Source organism: Ranitomeya imitator, chromosome 1 (assembly GCF_032444005.1).
Source record: "Ranitomeya imitator isolate aRanImi1 chromosome 1, aRanImi1.pri, whole genome shotgun sequence".
Taxonomy (NCBI): Eukaryota; Metazoa; Chordata; class Amphibia; order Anura; family Dendrobatidae; genus Ranitomeya; species Ranitomeya imitator.
The window spans coordinates 1203247395-1203267558 of record NC_091282.1 but is presented as its reverse complement, the minus strand read 5'-3'; the positions used below and the strand labels follow the sequence as shown (position 1 = coordinate 1203267558).

Here is a 20164-nt window from a genome sequence, read left to right as displayed (position 1 = left end):
CAGAGTCTCATCCTTCATGAATGGGAATCGCCTGAAAAAGGTCTTTCTGTTCCCTCTGAACTTAAAAATCGTTTTTCTCTCGATGGAGATGTCTCTCTGTGGGATACCCCTAAGGTAGACGTGCAGGTCTCTAGAGTGTCAAAAAAGACAACCCTCCCTTTCGAGGATTCTTCCCAACTCAGAGACCCTATGGACCGCAAAATGGAGAGTTTACTAAGAAGATCGTGGGAGACTTCTACCAATCTCCTTAAAACAAACATTGCGTCCACCTGCGTGGCTAGATCCCTATTTCGTTGGCTCCGCACGCTGGAAGACCACCTTACCCGGGGAACATCTAGGGAAATAATCTTAGATTCTCTCCCGCTTCTCCAGAAAGCTACGGGCTTCCTGGCCGATGCTTCGGCAGAGTCCGTAAGAGTGGCTGCCAAATCAGCAGTTCTCTCTAACTCAGCCAGAAGAGCTCTATGGCTCAAGTCTTGGAGTGGGGATATAACGTCCAAAACAAAACTATGTGCCATTCCCTTTCAGGGCCGCTATCTGTTCGGGCAGGCCCTGGATGATATTCTAGATAAAGCAACGGACAAAAAGAAAGCGCTTCCGGAACAGAGAAATCCGAAGAAACGTTTTTTTCGTCCCTCAAAAGAGCAACCCTTCCAACGGGAATTCAAAGGGAAAGGCAAATCAGGACGCTGGAGCTATCCTAAAGGGGGGAAAGGTAGGAACATCCTGGTTCCCCAGTCCCAGCAGACCCCAGAAAAGCAGTGACTACGCCCAGGGCGTTGGGGGGCGTCTCTCGAACTTTATCAACCAGTGGAGGTCCATTTCGTCGAACCAGTGGGTACTCGACACTATTCAGAATGGACTAAAATTAGAGTTCGAGAGCCCTCCCCCTCATCACATGAGGATAACCTCATTACAGAGTCTCAGCCCTCAGGGCGCATTCCTTTCCGGCCTACAGAACTTACTCCAGGAAGGAGTAATTTCCCCAGTACCTCAGCAAGAAATTGGCAGAGGAAACTATTCCCATCTGTTTCTGATCAAGAAGCCTTCGGGGAAGCACCGAATAATAATCAACTTGAAGCCCCTGAATCAAGTAATAACCTACAGGAGGTTCAAGATGGAGTCGGTCAAGACAGCGATCCCTCTGATAGGACAGGACTGGGCGATGGCTACAGTAGATCTGAGGGACGCTTATTACCACGTCCCAATCCATCCAGAATTCCGGAAGTTCCTAAGATTTGCAATATCTCAGGATCGGGAGATAGTACACTATCAGTTCAACTCCCTTCCCTTCGGAATCGCCTCAGCACCCAGAGTCTTTACAAAAATCATGACAGAAGCCATTATATTCATCCGTCTTCAGGGGATCTGCATAGTACCCTATCTAGACGATCTTCTCATTGTCGCTCCCTCAGTCTCCCGCCTCAGTGCCGACTTAACAAGGTCTCTAGAAATCCTAAAATCATTGGGTTGGATCCCAAATCTAGAAAAATCGGACCTTCATCCCTCCAGGAGGAAGGAGTTCCTAGGAGTCCTTCTGGGCTCGGAGGCGAGGAGATCCTTTCTGCCCAGAGAACGTCAACTCGATCTGGTACAGAAGATAACGGCATTCAGAACCCTGAAGGTTCCTACGCTACGACATTCCATGTCTGTGCTGGGATCTCTAACATCTTGTATCCAGATGGTACCTTGGGCACAAGCCCACACGAGAATCCTCCAAACCCATGTCCTATCATCCTGGGACGGTCAGCAGAGTTCTCTCTCCAAGAGAGTTTGCCTTCCCAATCATGTCAAGGCATCCCTGGCATGGTGGCTACGGGTTCGAAACCTCCAAAAGGGGGTCAGTTGGGATCAGATCCCACTAAAGACACTAACATCGGATGCCAGTCAAAGGGGATGGGGAGCTATAGTCGAGGGAAACCATTTCCAGGGCACCTGGGGCCCAGACATCAGAGCAAGCTCTTCAAACTTCAGAGAACTGAAAGCAGTAGAAGAAGCATTAAGAGCTGCATCCTCCCTTGTTCAAGGACACCATGTCAGAATATATTCCGACAACATGACCACGGTAGCATACCTTCGTCATCAAGTAGGCACAAGATTCAGGAAACTAAAGACCTTAGCCTCAAACATTTTTTTCTGGGCAGAGAGACACGTTCTCTCTATCTCAGCAATTCACCTGAAGGGGTCAGCCAATACCCAGGCAGATTTCTTGAGCAGAAGGGATGTGCATCCAGGAGAATGGTGTCTGGACCAGGAGGTCTTTCTCTCCCTGATTTCCAGATGGGGGATCCCAGAGGTGGACCTTTTTGCCAACAGTCAGAATGCCAAGCTGCGAACTTATTTCTCCTTAAATATGACAGACAGAGTACTGGGCATGGATGCGTTCTCTCACCCATGGAGGTTCGACCTTGTTTATGCATTCCCTCCGATCCCATTAATATCGAAAACTCTACAGAAGATCCGATCGGAACGAGTTACGGCGATTTTGATAGCGCCAACATGGCCAGGGAGGAGTTGGTACAGCGCCCTGTTAGACATGGCTCAGGAAGGTCCAGTGTGTCTACCTCAGAAGGAAAATCTTCGTCAGGGTCCATTGCTGCATCCAAACCTTCACAGATTGAATCTTTCAGCATGGCTTCTGAGGCCGAGATACTAAGGGCAAGAGGTCTCTCGGATGGAGTAATTCATACTCTCCAGAACAGTAGAAAACCCATAACAAATGCCATTTATGCCAAAATCTGGAAGAGGTTTTCATCGTGGTATCTTCCAGACATTCCTGATCCATTTCATCCAAATATTGCCAAAATTCTGGACTTCTTGCAAAAGGGTCTAGAATTGGGTCTTAAGCCTAACACCTTAAAGGTACAAATTTCAGCACTTGGCTCCTATTTCGATCAGGATCTAGCCAAACATCGGTGGATCAGGCGCTTTGTTACTTCAGCAACTAGAATCCGTCCCAGAGTTCTCAACAATACTCCTCCTTGGGACCTTAATCTGGTCCTTAAGAGTCTAACTCGAGATCCTTTTGAGCCTTTATCTCAGATTTCATTAAAGGTTCTTACCCTAAAAACGGTCTTTTTAGTGGCTATTACCTCGGCCAGACGGATAGGAGAACTACATGCCCTATCCATACAAGAGCCTTACTTAAGGGTAACATCTGATAGTATAATCCTGCGTCTAGATCCTACCTTCCTACCTAAAGTAACATCAGACTTTCATAGAGGTCAGGACATAGTGTTGCCCTCATTCTACCCGGATCCTTCTAATGTGAAGGAAGAGTCCTTCCACACTCTGGATGTCCGCAGAGTGGTGTTACATTATCTTTCACAAACAGAGAGTTGGAGGATTGACCAAAATCTCTTCATTCAACTCTCCGGGAAGAACAAAGGCAGAAAGGCTACGAAAAATACTATCGCCAACTGGATTAAACAAGCCATATCTCTGGCATACTCATCCCAATCCCACCTCCTCCATCACTGAAGGCCCATTCTACACGGTCGGTGTCAACATCATGGGCAGAGAGGGGTGACGCTTCTACGGAGCAGATTTGCAGAGCTGCCACCTGGTCATCAGTACATACGTTCACCAGGCACTACAGGCTTGATTTCAACCGGGATTTAACTTTCGGCAGAACAGTTCTGCAGGCGGTTGTCTCCCCCTAGAAATTATTTGTTGGTACTACTCCAGTACCGCTGTCGTGGAAGGTGACTGGAGAAAATAGAATTATTCTTACCGTTAATTCGGTTTCTAGGAACCTTCCACGACAGCACTAATTTCCCTCCCTATCTGATGATTTTATTGGATGATTCCTGCACTTAAGTGGTAACTATACATACTACTGTGTCCAGAAAAAACACTGGAGATGGCAGGAAGGGGAGGGTATTTAACCTCTTTGTGTTTCCTGTCCCCCATTAGGGCGGGGAGACATCCTCCAGTACCGCTGTCGTGGAAGGTTCCTAGAAACCGAATTAACGGTAAGAATAATTCTATTTTCTCTGCTCCTATGTAGAAACAGGAAGTCTCTTGTCCTAGTATGACTCATTTCCCTCTTCAACCTCCAACCCCCTCCTCCCTTCCAGGGACTTTTGCAGTGACTCATGACTTGTGTTTGAGAAAATTGACCTCCCCTTTCTACATAGAGCTTAGACCGATTCCGCTAGTCAGTTTTTGGTCATGTGATGTCATAGATCCAATTGAAAAGAGAAGTATTAGCTGGGAAGAAAGGCAAAATGAGCAATTGTAAGTAAACAGGTCCTGCCTCCCTGTAGCACCCCCTTCTCTGAAGAAGCATTGTTTAGTAGGGCTGTGGAGTTGGTGTGAAGGAAATTGAGGAGTCGGAGGTTTGGCTTAGCGACTCCACGGCCTTGGCAGGGCTGTGGAGTCGTGGAGTTAGTGTTGGGGCCCATTTTGGTGGAGTCGGTGTCATGGAAATTTTGGAGTCGGAGGTTTGGTTTATCGACTCCACAGCCTTGTTTAGCAGTGCAGATTAGATGATATAAAACACTTACTAGAAAGCTGCAGCACCGTCTGTATTTCTCTGCTTCTGTCCCTCTCTGCAGCTGCTCCTTTCTGACTCCTCTTTCCATAGTCTTCTATAGGCAGCAGTTAGCCTGATTCCTCAGTGAGCTGCTAACCCGCCTTTTCTTGGAAATTTGACTTTTACCAGTGAGTGAAAAAGACGTTGCAGGGGAAGAAGACTGTTACACTTTTAGAAAAACCTGTGAAAAAAAATTCTGATAAGGAAAATTATCAGCAATGTTATGTTAAACACCAGTGATGTGGATATTTTAATCCGTTCATGACTGCGCTTAATTTCCCCCCTACGTCCTGACTAGGTTTTATCATGTGTTTTTTTTAACGGCTCTTTAAAAATGTTGTCGTTTAAAAAAAAAAAAAATTAATAATTTCTACCAGGTTCTCTTATGGACCAGTAATTTAGGCAGGAACGGCACTAATGGTGGTCACCAGGAATATTGCAGTTTGAGGATGAGATGATGATGTAGTCAATGGTTGGAAATAGACGCATGATCAATCCCAAAAGCGAGAGCGGGGCCAAAGTCAAGAAACGGGGCCAAAGTCAAGTTTAAGTGCAAATATTGGGCCAGTCAAACAGCCCACCAGGGCCAATGTCAGCAGGAGGGACAGGGTGAGGTGGTGGCTATTGGTTTAATCACATTTTTTAGTTCCGAAAAATGGTAAACTATGTACAAAAATATCTGTAGCGGTGTAAGATTGTCTGTCTGACTGGAACTGCTTTTTTATGGTTCTAAAGTCCAATTTCAAATGGACTGTAGAACCAAATGCGCCTTCATTTATTAGAGAGATGAGGATCTAAAAATAAATAAATAAAATTAAAAAAAGTTTTGGAAGAACCCCAAGTGCCAGCTCATTAATTTCAGTGAGAATTGTGTAATTCCTCATTTCTCCTGTGGGAGTGCTGTGTGGAAATGTAACACTTGTTGATTTCTTATCGATCACTAGTGATCACAGTAGTTTTAGTAAAATCCTAATGAAAAGAGATTACTTTTGGTCAGCACATTTTTGTGATTAGGGATTATGTAATGGAACTAGTAGGACTTTAAGGTCTTGTGTATCAGAGGTCAGCGTCAAGGAGCTACTTCTATATTTAAGAAAGTCCTAAATAAGGATAACGTTCCTCCTGTGGAGGCTTGGCACTATATGTTATGCATTGTAGAGCCAGACTCGCATCTACCTTTTTAGGAAATTAAAATCCATAAATTGTGTTTAGTGTTTGATATGCGCGGCTGTCACTGAAAGCGGTAATGCCCCCTAAAACCTTGGGTTGCTTTTCACCTTTCATAAATTCCCGGGGAGATTCTATACAAAAAATAATTTTCAGCTCCGCAGCTCATTGTTATTCAGAGTTGATTGATCGTCGTCATTTGCTCAGCGAGGAAGTTAAGTGCTCCTGTCATTTCCAGGAGTATAATTGGGACGTTTCACAGGTCAGCGATAGTGGCAGGGTTTCCCTTTTGATTAGTGTTAGACTGATAACAAAAATTACAGTTTCCCGTGATGGATGGGACCCATAGTGTCTAAATGCATCGCTCATGCATCGTACCTAAACAAAATGAATTTGCATCTGATTATGTCGGCGGGTTATGGGAGAAGAGAGGACTAAGGGGAAAGTATGTTCTTTTTATCAGTACACAGATTCTCCAGCGTGAAGATTGGCCCCCACCCGTACATTAGACAGGACTCACAGAGGGCTATTGTAGCGGCAAACAGGAGATGGGAATATTCGAAGAGGCGCAATGTTTTCCAGACTATTTGTAATTTATACATATTTAACAGCAAATGTGAAAGGTGACCAGCTTTTGTTCTTATCTTGTTCCCACCAGTCCCCTGAGTATACCGATAGTTTATTTTTTAAAATCCGCCATACGGATCCTGAGATATGGACCTTTTTATTGAGTGCACATTTTTATGGCGTAAAGCAAGGGGGCGTGGCTCACATGGTAATGCGGCGCAGCCTAGAGACACGCCCCAGAGGATCCTATTGATAAAGCACGAAATAAAAAGATCCATATCTCAAGATCCGTATGGTGGATTTTAAAAAATAAAAAAAATGGAAAACTCAGAAGAGAAGTGGGAATAAAATGAGAACAAATAAATGGACAATTTTGATCCTTATTTTTTTGACCAGGCCCTTAGATTTCTGGAGATGGAGAGTAAGGACAACTGAAATCTTTAAGAATCATTTTTAAGAACATATTGTAACAAAAGAGATCTTTAATCATAATAACTCTTTGGATCAATAAGTATTATGTCCACTGCTGTGTCATGGTGACCTCTTCAAGCCTCATGTAGGAAGGTGTATGTGTCGTCAATAAGTCATGAAAAAGTGATGAAAGCGGCAGCAAACCGGGCATCCAACAAGATCCATGCTGCTGGGCTCTGGGTCACACCACCAAACTGTCTTGCTGTTGGTGCCTTGTGGTGTTGTGGCACAGAGCCGCCAGGTCTTTGCCTGGTAGCATGGGCACTGTGGGGCACTGAGTGGCTCCCTCTGCAGGTACGATGATGCATTGCTGCATAGTGCAGGCTCATCCTTTTTTCACACCTAGAACTTCTTTCTAGCCAAGCATTCAAGTGGGCTGTGAGATATTGAGGTTCTGTGCAATATAAAACCAAGGTCCTTAATAATCGGCAATGGATGAAGTACTGATACACAAGCCAGTGGAGGCAGTTTGATGGTGGGGGCAATGCTCTGTGACTATGGCTTTCATGTGGATATACCAAAGCCAGTACACTGCTTTACGGCATCAATATTTCCTAATGGCAGGGCCCTCTTTCTACAGGGTAATGTGCATGCCAATCTGCAAAAACTGCCCATAAATTATTTAAAAGGAATCTGTCAGCAGATTTTTGTTATGAAAACTGAGAACAGCATGATGTAGAGGCAAAGAGCCTGAATCCAGCGATGTATCACTTGATGGGCTGCATGCTGCCATTTTGATACAAACACGCTTCTCTGCTGCATTTCTAGCAGAGCGCTGAATGCTGAACCCTGTGCAACCCCGCCTACACCACTGATTGGCTGCTTTCTCTCTTTATAACCCCACCCACACCACTGATTGTCAGCTTTCTCTGTGTAACCCCGCCTACACCACTGATTGGCTGCTTTCTCTCTTTATAACCCCACCCACACCACTGATTGTCAGCTTTCTCTGTGTAACCCCGCCTACACCACTGATTGGCTGCTTTCTCTCGCTGTATAACCCCACCCACACCACTGATTGACAGCTTTCTCTGTGTAACACTCCCCACAGCACTGATTGGCTGCTTTCTCTCTGTATAACCCCACCCACACCACTGATTGGCAGCTTTCTCGTGTAACCCCGCCTACACCACTGATTGGCTGCTTTCTCTCTCTGTATAACACCACCCACACCACTGTCAGCTTTCTCTGTGTAACCCCGCCTACACCACTGATTGGCTGCTTTCTCTCGCTGTATAACCCCACCCACACCACTGATTGACAGCTTTCTCTGTGTGACACTCCCCACAGCACTGATTGGCTGCTTTCTCTCTGTATAACCCCACCCACACCACTGATTGGCAGCTTTCTCGTGTAACCCCGCCTACACCACTGATTGGCTGCTTTCTCTCTCTGTACAACACCACCCACACCACTGATTGGCAGCTTTCTCTGTGTAACCCCGCCTACACCACTGGCTGCTTTCTCTCGCTGTATAACCCCACCCACACCACTGATTGGCAGCTTTCTCTCTGTATAAACCCACCCACACCAGTGATTGACAACTTTCTGTGTACACTGTGTATTGACAGAAAGCTGCTAATCAGTGGTGGGGGATGTGGTTGGACCAGGAGGCACGAGACACCTAGTCCTCTACTGATAATCTCCTGCTGTTAAAACACTGATGTTCTTGAAACAGCAACACACAGCCCAGTAAGTGACACATCGCTGGAATCTGGGTCTCTGCCCCTATAACATGCTGCTCTAAGATTACATAGCCAAAATCTGCTGAGGTATTACCTTTTTAAGGAATATTTTAGAGAGGTCAAGGTGATGACTAGATTTCACAGCTCTGCTCTAATGTCCTTGTGTAAATTCGACAGGACTTCTTCAAAGATCTTGATTTACCATAAATTTACAATAAAATGTACAATTTCCCCGTCCATGGATGGCTAGGAGTCTTTTTGGTCTTTGGCTATTTTTCGTATGTAGGGTGAAGTGAGCCTGGCGGGTAAATGGGTACTGGGTGGTTATTCCATATTGGATTTGTTTTTATTGTTTTTTATTTATTTTTTTTATCTCGACCCACTGAATACAGGGCTTCTTTGTGTGTGTGTGTGTGTTTTTTTTGTTTTTTGTTTTTTTTTCCTTTTTTTTGCGTAATACTTTAAATATTCTTTGACTTCTGTAGGAAATTCATAACTGTAAACGGACATCTGATGATGCAAGCAGTGTTTTTATTTCTATTGCATCTATCTGTGCCGGAACTTTTCTTCATGCTATCATCCCACTTACCAATCGCAGCATGTAACGGTCTTCTCTTCTTCTTGTACATTCTCCACTAACCTTTTTTAGCTATCATAGCCAAATATTATAAACTCTGCTCTTGTCGCCTCGTAGATACAGGATCCTTTCTTCATGTTATCATCCCTCATACCAATCACAGCATGTTATTGTCTTCACTACTACTTGTACAACCGTCACTGAGCCCAGATGGATGAAGGAACTTTTTTCATGTTATCACCTCTTTTTTTTTTTTTTTTTTTTCGCTTTTAACCTAACAGCCTGTTATTGTGATCTCTTCCCTGTATTGCTTTTTATCATCTCGGTGGTGGTTGGGGAGGCGGGGAGGGGTGTATGGGATCCTTCTCCATATTATCATCCCTCTTACCAATCATAGCATGTTTCTGTCTTCTCTTGTACGACCCTTTTTACTTAGCATAGCCTGTTACTGTGATATCTCCTCTGTCTTGTTGCCCAGGGGAGTACAGGATCCTTTTTTTTTTTTTTTTTTTTTTTTTTTTTTTAATGTTATCATCCCTCTTACCAATCATAGCCTGTTACTCTATTTTATTCCCTCTGCACTACCTTTACTGAGAGAGAAACATTTTTCATGTTCTCACCTGTTACCGATCACAGACTGTTAACTTTTTCTCTTCCCCCAGTACATTCTGCAATGACTCCAGGAGGTGGGGTTGGGAACTCAGGAACCACATCCTCCATTGACCCCAGGGGACTGGGGTTGGGAACTCGGGAACCACATCCTCCATTGACCCCAGGGGACTGGGGTTGGGAACTCGGGAACCACATTCTCCAATGACCTCAGGGGTGGGGTTGGGAACTCAGGAACCACATCCTCCATTGACCCCAGGGGACTGGGGTTGGGAACTCGGGAACCACATCCTCCATTGACCCCAGGGGACTGGGGTTGGGAACTCGGGAACCACATTCTCCAATGACCTCAGGGGTGGGGCTGGGAACTCAGGAACCACATCCTCCATTGACCCCAGGGGACTGGGGTTGGGAACTCGGGAACCACATTCTCCAATAACCTCAGGGGTGGGGTTAGGAACTCAGGAACCACATCCTCCAATGACCCCAGGGGGTGGGGTTGGGAAATCAGGAACCACATCCTCCAATGACCCAAAGGGGTGGGGTTAGGAACTCGGAACCACATCCTTCAATGACCCAAAGGGGTGGGGTTAGGAACTCGGAACCACATCCTTCAATGACCCCAGGGGGTTGAGAACGGGAACTCAGGAACCACATCCTTCAATGACCCCAGGGGGTTGGGAACGGGAACTCAGGAACCACATCCTTCAATGACCCAAGGGGGTGGGGTTAGGAACTCGGGAACCATATCCTCCAATGATCTCAGGGGGTGGGGGTGGGAATTCAGGAACCATATCCTCCAGTGACCTCAGGGGTTGGGGTTGGCAACTCTGGAACCACATCCTCCAATGACCTCAAGGGGTGGGGTTGGGAACTCAGGAACCACATCCTCCAGTGACCTCAGCGTGTGGGGTTTGGGAACTCAGGATCCACATCCTCCAATGAAGTCGTGGGGTTGGGAACTCAGGAACCACATCCTCCAATGACGTCAGGGGGTGGGGTTGGGAACTCAGATACCACATCCTCCAATAACCTCAGCGGGTGGGGTTGGGAACTCAGGAACCACATCCTCCAATGTCCCCAGGAGGTGGAGTTGGGAACTATTGAACCTTTCCTTATGTTATCACCCCTTCTATAGCATTAGCAGAGGATACAGGTTCTCTGAGTGTCAGGAGTGTAGGTCTTCTTATTTCTAGTAGTTAGAAGATGAGCAATTGCACATCTAATTAGATAAAAGTTATGGGAATATTCTGGTTGCCCACAGTCACCACTAGGAGAAACTTACTAAAAACTGAATCTATACTGACCCTGTTCTCCATAATAAGTTTGGTTTCAGTAATTATGGTGAAGACCATAATCCTACTGTTTCAATTTTGCTACCTTGCCTGATGGTACTTCTGGTGGGGTCCGATTGTGTTTACATATGGGTTTTGCATTTCCTTGGTTTGTTATGGAAAAAAAGGCAAAATTAGCTTTATCGCCCTTCATTTTTTAATATCCTCCTCAGGTGACAGACAGTGAAGAAGAGGACAACGATTTCGAAGAAGTCCCCGAGAAGGAAGGTTACGAGCCTCGCATTCCGGACCACCTTCGCTCCGAGTACGGTGAGTTTGTCCAGCTGTGAAAATCTCCGTGCTGGCGTGTAACTGCAGCAGTAAACTAAATAAACAGCCATTATGAAGTAATAAAGAGATCATTGTTGTGGGTAATCTCTCCGACTGCCGGCCGAGGAAGTCATTACAGAGATAGGGACGCCACGATTGGTTGCAGACAAACAAATACTTTGTAGGGGAAGTATCTTCTGAGACTGCGGGTTTATTTCATTCCGTCATGTAGCCTTGTAGTTTAAAGCCCAGCGCTGCTATGCGGACTACAAAGGAATATTTATAAAAGGATATTTATTTGCCGTGGAAGAAAAATATCCAGCCTCACACGCCGCTCTTGTAAACTGCTTCCCGGGGAGCTCTCGAATTACAGTAAATCTGTTTAATTAAATCCCATTACGCTGAGCCATCTGACACTTCCGCGCACTGTACAATTACACTCTATAGGAGGTTTGTATAAAAGAGCGTCGGCCGCACACCTCGCCTGTGTAAAGACATGCACATTTGCCATATTTTGCAAGTTCCCCGCCGACGTACCTGTAATAAAATTTGCTAAATATTTTGAGTCTAGCTAAGTCGGTAAACTCTGCGCAAAATCGAGTCGACAGTGGGGATCTTAATGCCGTGCCTGAGAGATCGAAGGCAGAAAAGGCGGAAGATTAAATTTTTTTTTCCTTTTGCCCCTCCCTTTCCGCTTTTTATTTTGTGATTTGGGTTGTCGTCTATGTAATGTAAGCTTTCCATAAAATAGCCAGGAGCCAAATTCTATTTCAGAATTTCTACAAGGGATTGTCCACCTAAAATAGGTTTTCATTAAAATAAAAAATGTTACTTCCCTTACCGTTCCCCCGATCTTCCTCTGGTCTCCCCACTGGTTTAGGTGCTTCCTCTTCCTGCTGGGACTGACGTGTGGTTGCAGGTCTCACAGGTCCACCCATGATGGTTATGAAAACAGTCTAAGTGGCGGACAACCCCTTTTAATATAGGTTATAGTTTGACTTATAGAATTCTTAGTGCCTCTTTAACTACCTGTTGAAGTGCCTTGTGCACGAAACGGCTGTCGTCCATCTGCATCTACATCCCTCCCTGCTGCACTACGTTATGTCCGAATAAAGTTTGACGCCTGAATACCGGTGAGTGCGCTCGAGTTTTTTTTTTATCTTTGGACAGAATATTTGGTTGACTTGATTCATTTAAAGGGAATCTGTCACCCCAAAATTGGCCTATAAACTAAGGCCACCGGCATCAGGGGCTTATCTACAGCATTCTGTAATGCTGTAGATAAGCCCCTGATGTATCCTGAAAGATAAGAAAAACAGGTTAGATTATACTCACCCAGGGGCGGTCCCGTCTGATGTGCGTCGCGGGCCGGCTACAGCGCCTCCAATCTTCATACGATGACGTCCTCTTCTTTCCTTCTTGCTGCAGCAGTGTTGAGCAGAGTGAAGTGTGCTGAAGCTGGTGAGTGACCAGCCAAAATGTCCGCTATAGCTGGGAGAGAGAAGCCAGGATCTCTCTCTGAGTGGAGACTGCACGGGCTAGCTAGGAAAGCTGAGCAGTCTGTGTGTTAGAGCCGCAGAGGACTGTGTGGCAGCTGCAGCCTGTTCAGTCTGAGCAGTGTATGGAGTTGAACACTTCTGTTTGGAGTTGGAGCTCAGGCTTAAGGCGATACTGGTAGGACCGTACCTCTCCTGTGTGTAAAGTTTGATTTGGGAGAAAGAACTGTTGTCTGTCCGGGTGAGCTCACACTTATATATGCCCCTACTGTTTATTTGCTGTGATACTTATGTGCCCAGAAGAGGCCATTTTTGGGTTTGGATCCCTTGGAGCTTTATGAAAGCAAACCGCATTGCCTGTGTGAACGCTACCTAATACCCACCTGATCACTTGAACCTCTACACTAAAAATATATATAATTTAAAAAAAAAAATCATGGTAAAATTCCTTATATTGCAATTACGTATGTGGTTTTCCATTCTCTCTCTCTTGCTGAGGGCTTTTCCTATTGTGTTCTCAGCCAATCAGCTGTCTCCTGCCAGCTCATCCCTTTCCTCTCTTACACTAAAGGAACATCTGCAGCTGCATCTCCCTCCCACCCCAACTTTACACCAATTTTTTTTATTATTATTACATTAACATCGCCGTTTGAGGGCCTATTTTTTTGTTGTTGTAGCTTTGAACGACACCTTTCATTTTACCATATAATGCACTGAAAAAAAAACCCGTAAGTCTGGCGTTTACATTTTTTTTTTTTCCTGGCATATGTCAGACAGGATAATAATATATTTTCATAGATCGGACATTTACGGACACAGCAATACTAAATATGCTTTTTTAAAATATTATTTTTTTTTATCATGTTGAAAAGAGTTGATTCAAATTTTTATTTCTTTTTGTGCTTTAGCAACTTTTATCAATTATTAACTTTACTTTTTAATCTCCTTTAAATAAAATGACAAAAGAAATGTTGCATGTTCTGCCATTTATTTATTTTTTAAGCTACGGTTTTACCTAAAAAAAAAATCTCGAGCGAAGCTACAAAATAAATGTATTTCACGTGCTCACCTTCTGTTTCTTGCAAGGTCAAAAGCCTCTCCAAGTACTTGACATTGCTGATCTTTTACTTGCGGCCCGGAGATAATATCTGATGAGTGGATTAAATTGATCCCGTGATAACGGACAGTCGGGAAGGGTTTTGGATCTTTGTGTGCACCACAATAATAAAGTGTGAGAATATTATTCTCCGTGTTCTTGCGTTCTGAGCTACAGCTGCTCGTGGAAACATGTTGGATGTAAAGGATGAACGCTCGTAAATCCAGATCTAATCACGAAGAAGAAAGCATCTTGTATATATTTATTTGTGCCAAGCTCCGGACGTTTAATATAAGAGAGTTGTGTCATTAGCATATCTCCCAGATATAGCTATAGTTTTGAGATTGACCCAAATTTTAGTTTTCACATTTTCTGCTAAAGTTTCTATAGTGGCAATTTGCATTAAATCTAGAATATGAAGAGCAATCCGATGAATTATAAAGTTATTCCTTGCCTTGAGCATAAGCCTAATAACAAAAAAACATTTCCACTGAATTTCAGCTCTGCCACAATGCTTCCATCATTTCAGTGATCATATTGTTGGCTCAGGAGGAAGTGTTAATGGGGACAAGGCAGCTGATATCACTCCGTCAGTCTGATTGAAATAAAAGAGCAGACTGGTTGCTGTGAAAAGGGGGCTTGTGTTTGAAATCATTGTCTTTTTCTGTTATTTATGGTTAAGTAAACGTGCTGTCATATGATGGCTTTGCATCAAAAAGGCTTTACAGTAAAGGACATTGCCGCTTTTAAGATTGCTCCTATTTCAATCATTTATCAGATCATATAAGAAGGTTTTATTTCTGAGAAGTAGACTTCAATGCATCCAAGAAAGTCAAGCAAGTGACAGGACCATCTCCTAAAGAGGATTCAGCTACAGGCGTTGTTTAACACCAGTGCAGAGCTTGCTCAGGAATGGCAGCAGGCAGGTGTCACAGTGAGGTGAAGGCTGTTTGAGTCTGGCTTGGTGTTAAGAAAGGCAGCAAAGAATCCACTTCTCTCCAAGAATAACATCAAGGACAAACTGACCTTCTGCAGGAAGTATATGGATTGGGCTGCAGAGGACTGGGTTAAAGTTCTTTTCTCTGATGAAGCTCCCTTGGACTTTTTGGGACATCTGGAAGAAGGATTGTCCAGAGAAGAGAAGGTGAGCTCTACCATGAGTCCCGTGTCTGCCAACAGTCAAGCCTCCTGAGATTATTCATTCGTGGGGGGCTTTTTCATCCATGGAGGGGGCTCGATCACAATTTTGGCTAAGATCGCGGCCATGACTAAAGAATGAGATCAAAACATTCTCCAAGAGCAACTTCTCCCAACACTCTAAGAGCAATTTGGTGATGACCAATGGTTTCTCATGCATGATGGAGACCGTGTCAGAAGACAAAAGTGATAACTCAGTGGCTCGAACAAAACATTTACATTTTGAGTCCACGACCAGGAAGAAGTCTTGAAAAATTAGTGTCAACACTATGAATATTGAGTCTTTCCTTAACCTTGATGTATTTCTCCGTAAACGCTTATGAAATGCTGATAAATTTACTTTAGTAGCTATAGAAACAATTGGCTAAAGATTGAATAACACTGAAGCATCAAACTGTATGAAAACCAGAATTTCAGTCTGAGAACTTTGGGCTATGATTGTAGGAGATGTGAGATAGTTTTCTTCCTTCTGGAGGAGCGCTAATGACGTACACTGGAAATTGGCTTTATGGTGCCGCTATGCTTTCGTTACGGCAATGGGTTAGTGTGTCAGTTGCTGCAAATTTTGCAGATGTTCTGTCTATTGGACATTTGGGCGACAGCTGTATGGGAAGGAACTGCCAATTCTTAAAGGGTTCAACATAAACAATCATCACCCATCCATTAGTGATATGATCACTGGGACCCCCACAGCTGACCAGACTGGGGTTGACCCCAAGTCCATGTGTAACTATAGCAGAAGTGTGCATGTGTGACCGCCTCTGCATTATTTTTATGATGTCTGATCACCACTGATCTCCAGTGATCCACATAGCGCTCAGACTCCTTTTGACGCGGCACAGATCATTGATCAGTCCAATCACTAGATTTATCTGAGATCACGGACTTTGCCGATCTGATCTCATGACTGACAATTAGAAGATCATAACGACTACATTTTCCCTTTCATTATGTACATAAAAAGCTGTGAAGCCGTCAGCCATCACCAAGTGCCAAAAGCAAACGATGACGTCCAGTGTTTTTAATCACTTTCATTAATAAAGTCTCTGTACATTTACAACCCGTCCCCAACGTTGGCAGCCGGCTCCTATGAGCTGAGGACATATGGCAGGACTGAAATGCACATGTCCTGGGGTGTATATGTATGAAGTCATTATTGGATCCCTAGTCTATTGGCATCATACAGACAAAGGCATCCTGCTGGAAATCTTACTAGGTCAACGGCTAGAGAAAGGTGCTGAGTGCAAGTGGCAGATAGTGTCATCAGTCGCCCGTTCTCTCCCATTATACAGTGTCCTCGGTCGCCCCTTCTCACCCACATACAGTGGCCTCGGTCGCCCCTTCTCTCCCACATACAGTGGCCTCGGTCGCCCCTTCTCTCCCACATACAGTGTCCTCGGTCGCCCCTTCTCTCCCACATACAGTGGCCTCGGTCGCCCCTTCTCTCCCACATACAGTGGCCTCGGTCGCCCCTTCTCTCCCACATACAGTGGCCTCGGTCGCCCCTTCTCTCCCACATACAGTGGCCTCGGTCGCCCCTTCTCTCCCACATACAGTGGCCTCGGTCGCCCCTTCTCTCCCATATACAGTGGCCTCAGTTGTCCCTTCTCTCCCACATACAGTGGCCTCAGTCGCCCCTTCTCTCCCATATACAGTGGCCTCGGTCGCCCCTTCTCTCCCATATACAGTGGCCTCAGTCGCCTGTTCTCTCCCACATACAGTGGTCTCAGTCGCCTGTTCTCTCCCATTATACAGTGGCCTCAGTAGCCTGTTCTCTCAAACATACAGTGGCCTCAGTCGCCCGTTCTCTCCCATATACAGTGGCCTCAGTCGCCTGTTCTCTCCCACATACAGTGGTCTCAGTCGCCTGTTCTCTCCCATTATACAGTGGCCTCGGTCGCCCCTTCTCTGCCATACACAGTGGCCTCAGTCGCCCCTTCTCTCCCATATACAGTGGCCTCAGTCGCCTGTTCTCTCCCACATACAGTGGTCTCAGTCGCCTGTTCTCTCACATACAGTGGCCTCGGTCGCCCGTTCTCTCCCACATACAGTGGCCTCAGTCGCCTGTTCTCTCCCACATACAGTGGCCTCAGTCGCCCGTTCTCTGCCATACACAGTGGCCTCAGTTGCCCGTTCTCTCCCATATACAGTGGCCTCAGTAGCCTGTTCTCTCCCACATACAGTGGCCTCAGTCGCCTGTTCTCTCTCACATACAGTGGCCTCAGTCGCCCGTTCTCTGCCATACACAGTGGCCTCAGTTGCCCGTTCTCTCCCATATACAGTGGCCTCAGTAGCCTGTTCTCTCCCACATACAGTGGTCTCAGTCGCCTGTTCTCTCACATACAGTGGCCTCGGTCGCCCGTTCTCTCCCACATACAGTGGCCTCAGTCGCCTGTTCTCTCCCACATACAGTGGCCTCAGTCGCCCGTTCTCTGCCATACACAGTGGCTTCAGTCGCCTGTTCTCTCTCACATACAGTGGCCTCAGTCGCCCGTTCTCTGCCATACACAGTGGCCTCAGTAATTAACATAACCCGACATATTAGATATCCGTACAACTATTAAACTTGCATAAAGCAAGAAGAGTCAGTCCCAAAGACGACATAAATCCTACATGAGAAAAGGGAACACCAGACCCATACAAAATCTGAGATCTAATAACCACATATAGAGAATAAAATCCAATCAAAAAATCATTTTATTAAATATATTACAAACTCAGAAACACTTAATGTACACATAGTAACAATTGGACGAGTATACAGATAGGAAAGAGCAAAAAGACCGAATACACGGTGACACAAAGCGGATCATCCCTATAGAAACAGGCCTGAGAAAGTACTTAGCCACTGAAGTGCGTAGGCTCAAAAACCTGTCACACTGAACCAAAAGGCAGGGGTCACACTAGTGTAACAGGCCGAAAAAAATCAATCCGGATGCCTGCTGACAACAAGCCAATGCTGCTTGTTGCATACCATCTGTTATATACATAAAGGTGCCAGTGCAAAAAGGTGCAAAAAGTGCAAGAATAGCAGCAATCGGTTCTAATTATAGCTTACCCATGTGGGGAGATGATAACGCTATCCACCGTGTGTCCGCACTGCCCCGACGCGCGTTTCGCGTTGCGGGCTTCTTCGGGGGGCCGTGTGGATACACCAGACATGTCTCAGCCTTTTATGTGTGCCCTGAGAGCCAGCCCGTATGAAAGCATGCAGGGCGGGATCCAAGTTGCCATGCGACGCGTCCGTACATCCGGTTTGCGGTGCGGGTCAAAGGAAAAGCTTCCTGTGACGTCACTGGCCCGGACCGCAGCCATAAGGATTACTTTGGAGACGCAGGCAAGTCTGGGATCACACGGCGCATGCGTGTCTGGGAGCGCTCAGTGGCACAATATAACAAAGGGAAGATACTTCCATGGCTGAGGATGGACATCAAGTCATGGTGCAATAGCTTAATACAGTATGTATACATAACTAGGGTCCAAAGAATAAAAACACAAACAGTACAAAAACCTGATTAACATACATATGCACTAGGAATCTATATGTTATAGGAGTGCCGAATATCAATTGTTGAAACGAAGCTTGATTGTCAACAGTTCTTTGTTATAGGTGAAGAGCTTAGTAACGTAATTATTCCCGCATCCTCCATATGTAATTACAGCCTCATTTTTCCGGGATCAACTCCAAGGCGAATCCAAGTGTATCCATAGGGCAGTTGCCAACTATAGTAGTGGGTTTATACAGGCAAAGACAAGGACAACCAAATATACAGGACACTGTGAGTGAAAAGAATAAAAGAATAAAACACATGATCTGAAAACATACTATATTAAAACCGAAAGGAAGCAGGAAGGAGGGAGGGCATCATTGGAACGAAATTAAAGAAATGGGGCAAAAGAAAGCTTTTCATTCAGACTGTGGGGAGACATGGTGCCTAAGGAGACTATCCATCGACACTCAAGCTGCGACAGAACACGTTTAGGATCACCACCACGGGTACCACAATGTACCCTATCTATGCCCCGTACCCGTAAACCGGTGGGGTCACAGTTGTGGCGCAGCCTGAAGTGTCCAGGGATCGTCTTAAGGTCAGATGGATCAGTGCAATTTTTTGCAGCCTGGATGTCCCTCACATGTTCCCTCGTCCGTATCCGTAACTCACGTGAGGTAAGTCCCACGTAAATGAGCTTACAGGGACATACAACATAGTAAACCACATATGTGGTGCTACAAGATATGTAGTTCACAATCCAGTAGTCCCTACCCCCATCTGCTGAAGTGAAAGATGTGGCCCGATCGATATTACGGCAAGCCAAACAAGATCCACAAGGATAACAACCCCATCTCTGTTTAGATGTCCCAAAAATATTTGGGGGGGTGGCTACATAATGGCTCCTCACAAGTATATCTTTAAGATTTCTCCCTCGTCTAGCCGTCAGCAACGGTCGATTCGGAATAATACGCTTTAGGCTGGGATCTGTTCTAAGCACTGCCCAGTGCTTCTGCAGCACTTGTCTCATAGTATCCCACTGGTTATTATACATTGATATAAACCTTAAGGGCGGATCCTTCCTAGGCCTAAATGGAACTCTGCACAGTAGCCCATCACGTTCCCTTTTTGCACGGGAGTATCCATTTTTGATGCTCCTGTTGCTGTATCCCCGGTCCCGGAATCTCCTGGAAAGGTCCCGAGCCTGGTCCTCAAACAAAACATCCGAAGAGCAGATTCTTTTCATCCTTAAAAATTGCCCAATTGGGACTGCTTTTATAGTTGAGGACAGGTGTGCAGAGGTGGCATGTAAGAGTGAGTTTACCGAAGTCGCCTTACGGAAAACATCACTCTGGATATTGCCCATACTGTCCACCAGAATTTTTATATCTAAAAAGTCAATCTCTTCGGCATTGATTTTATACGTTAATTTGATGTTGTAGGGATTTGAATTCAGCTCCTGGATGAAGTTTCGAAAACCAGGCTCGGTACCCTGCCACACGACGAAAATATCGTCTATGTAACGATACCAGCACTGCGCATGGGAGGCGGCCCGCACGCCCTCCCCGAAAATCTCCCTCTCCCAAAAGAGATTAGCGTACGAGGGCGCACAGGCCGCGCCCATCGCAGTGCCACGCTGTTGAAGAAAAAAACGATCTTTAAAAGTA

The 20164-nt window shown here is 45.4% G+C and overlaps 1 protein-coding gene across 1 annotated transcript in view; it reads left to right on the top strand.

Moving 5' to 3' along the window:
• The window catches only part of UVSSA (UV stimulated scaffold protein A), a 100757-nt gene that overhangs the window by 34317 nt on the left and 46276 nt on the right, over positions 1-20164 (top strand). The window contains exon 8 of the mRNA XM_069744902.1: positions 11121-11217. Within this exon, the coding sequence (XP_069601003.1) occupies positions 11121-11217 (97 nt within the window). The remainder of the gene's footprint in view (positions 1-11120; positions 11218-20164) is intronic.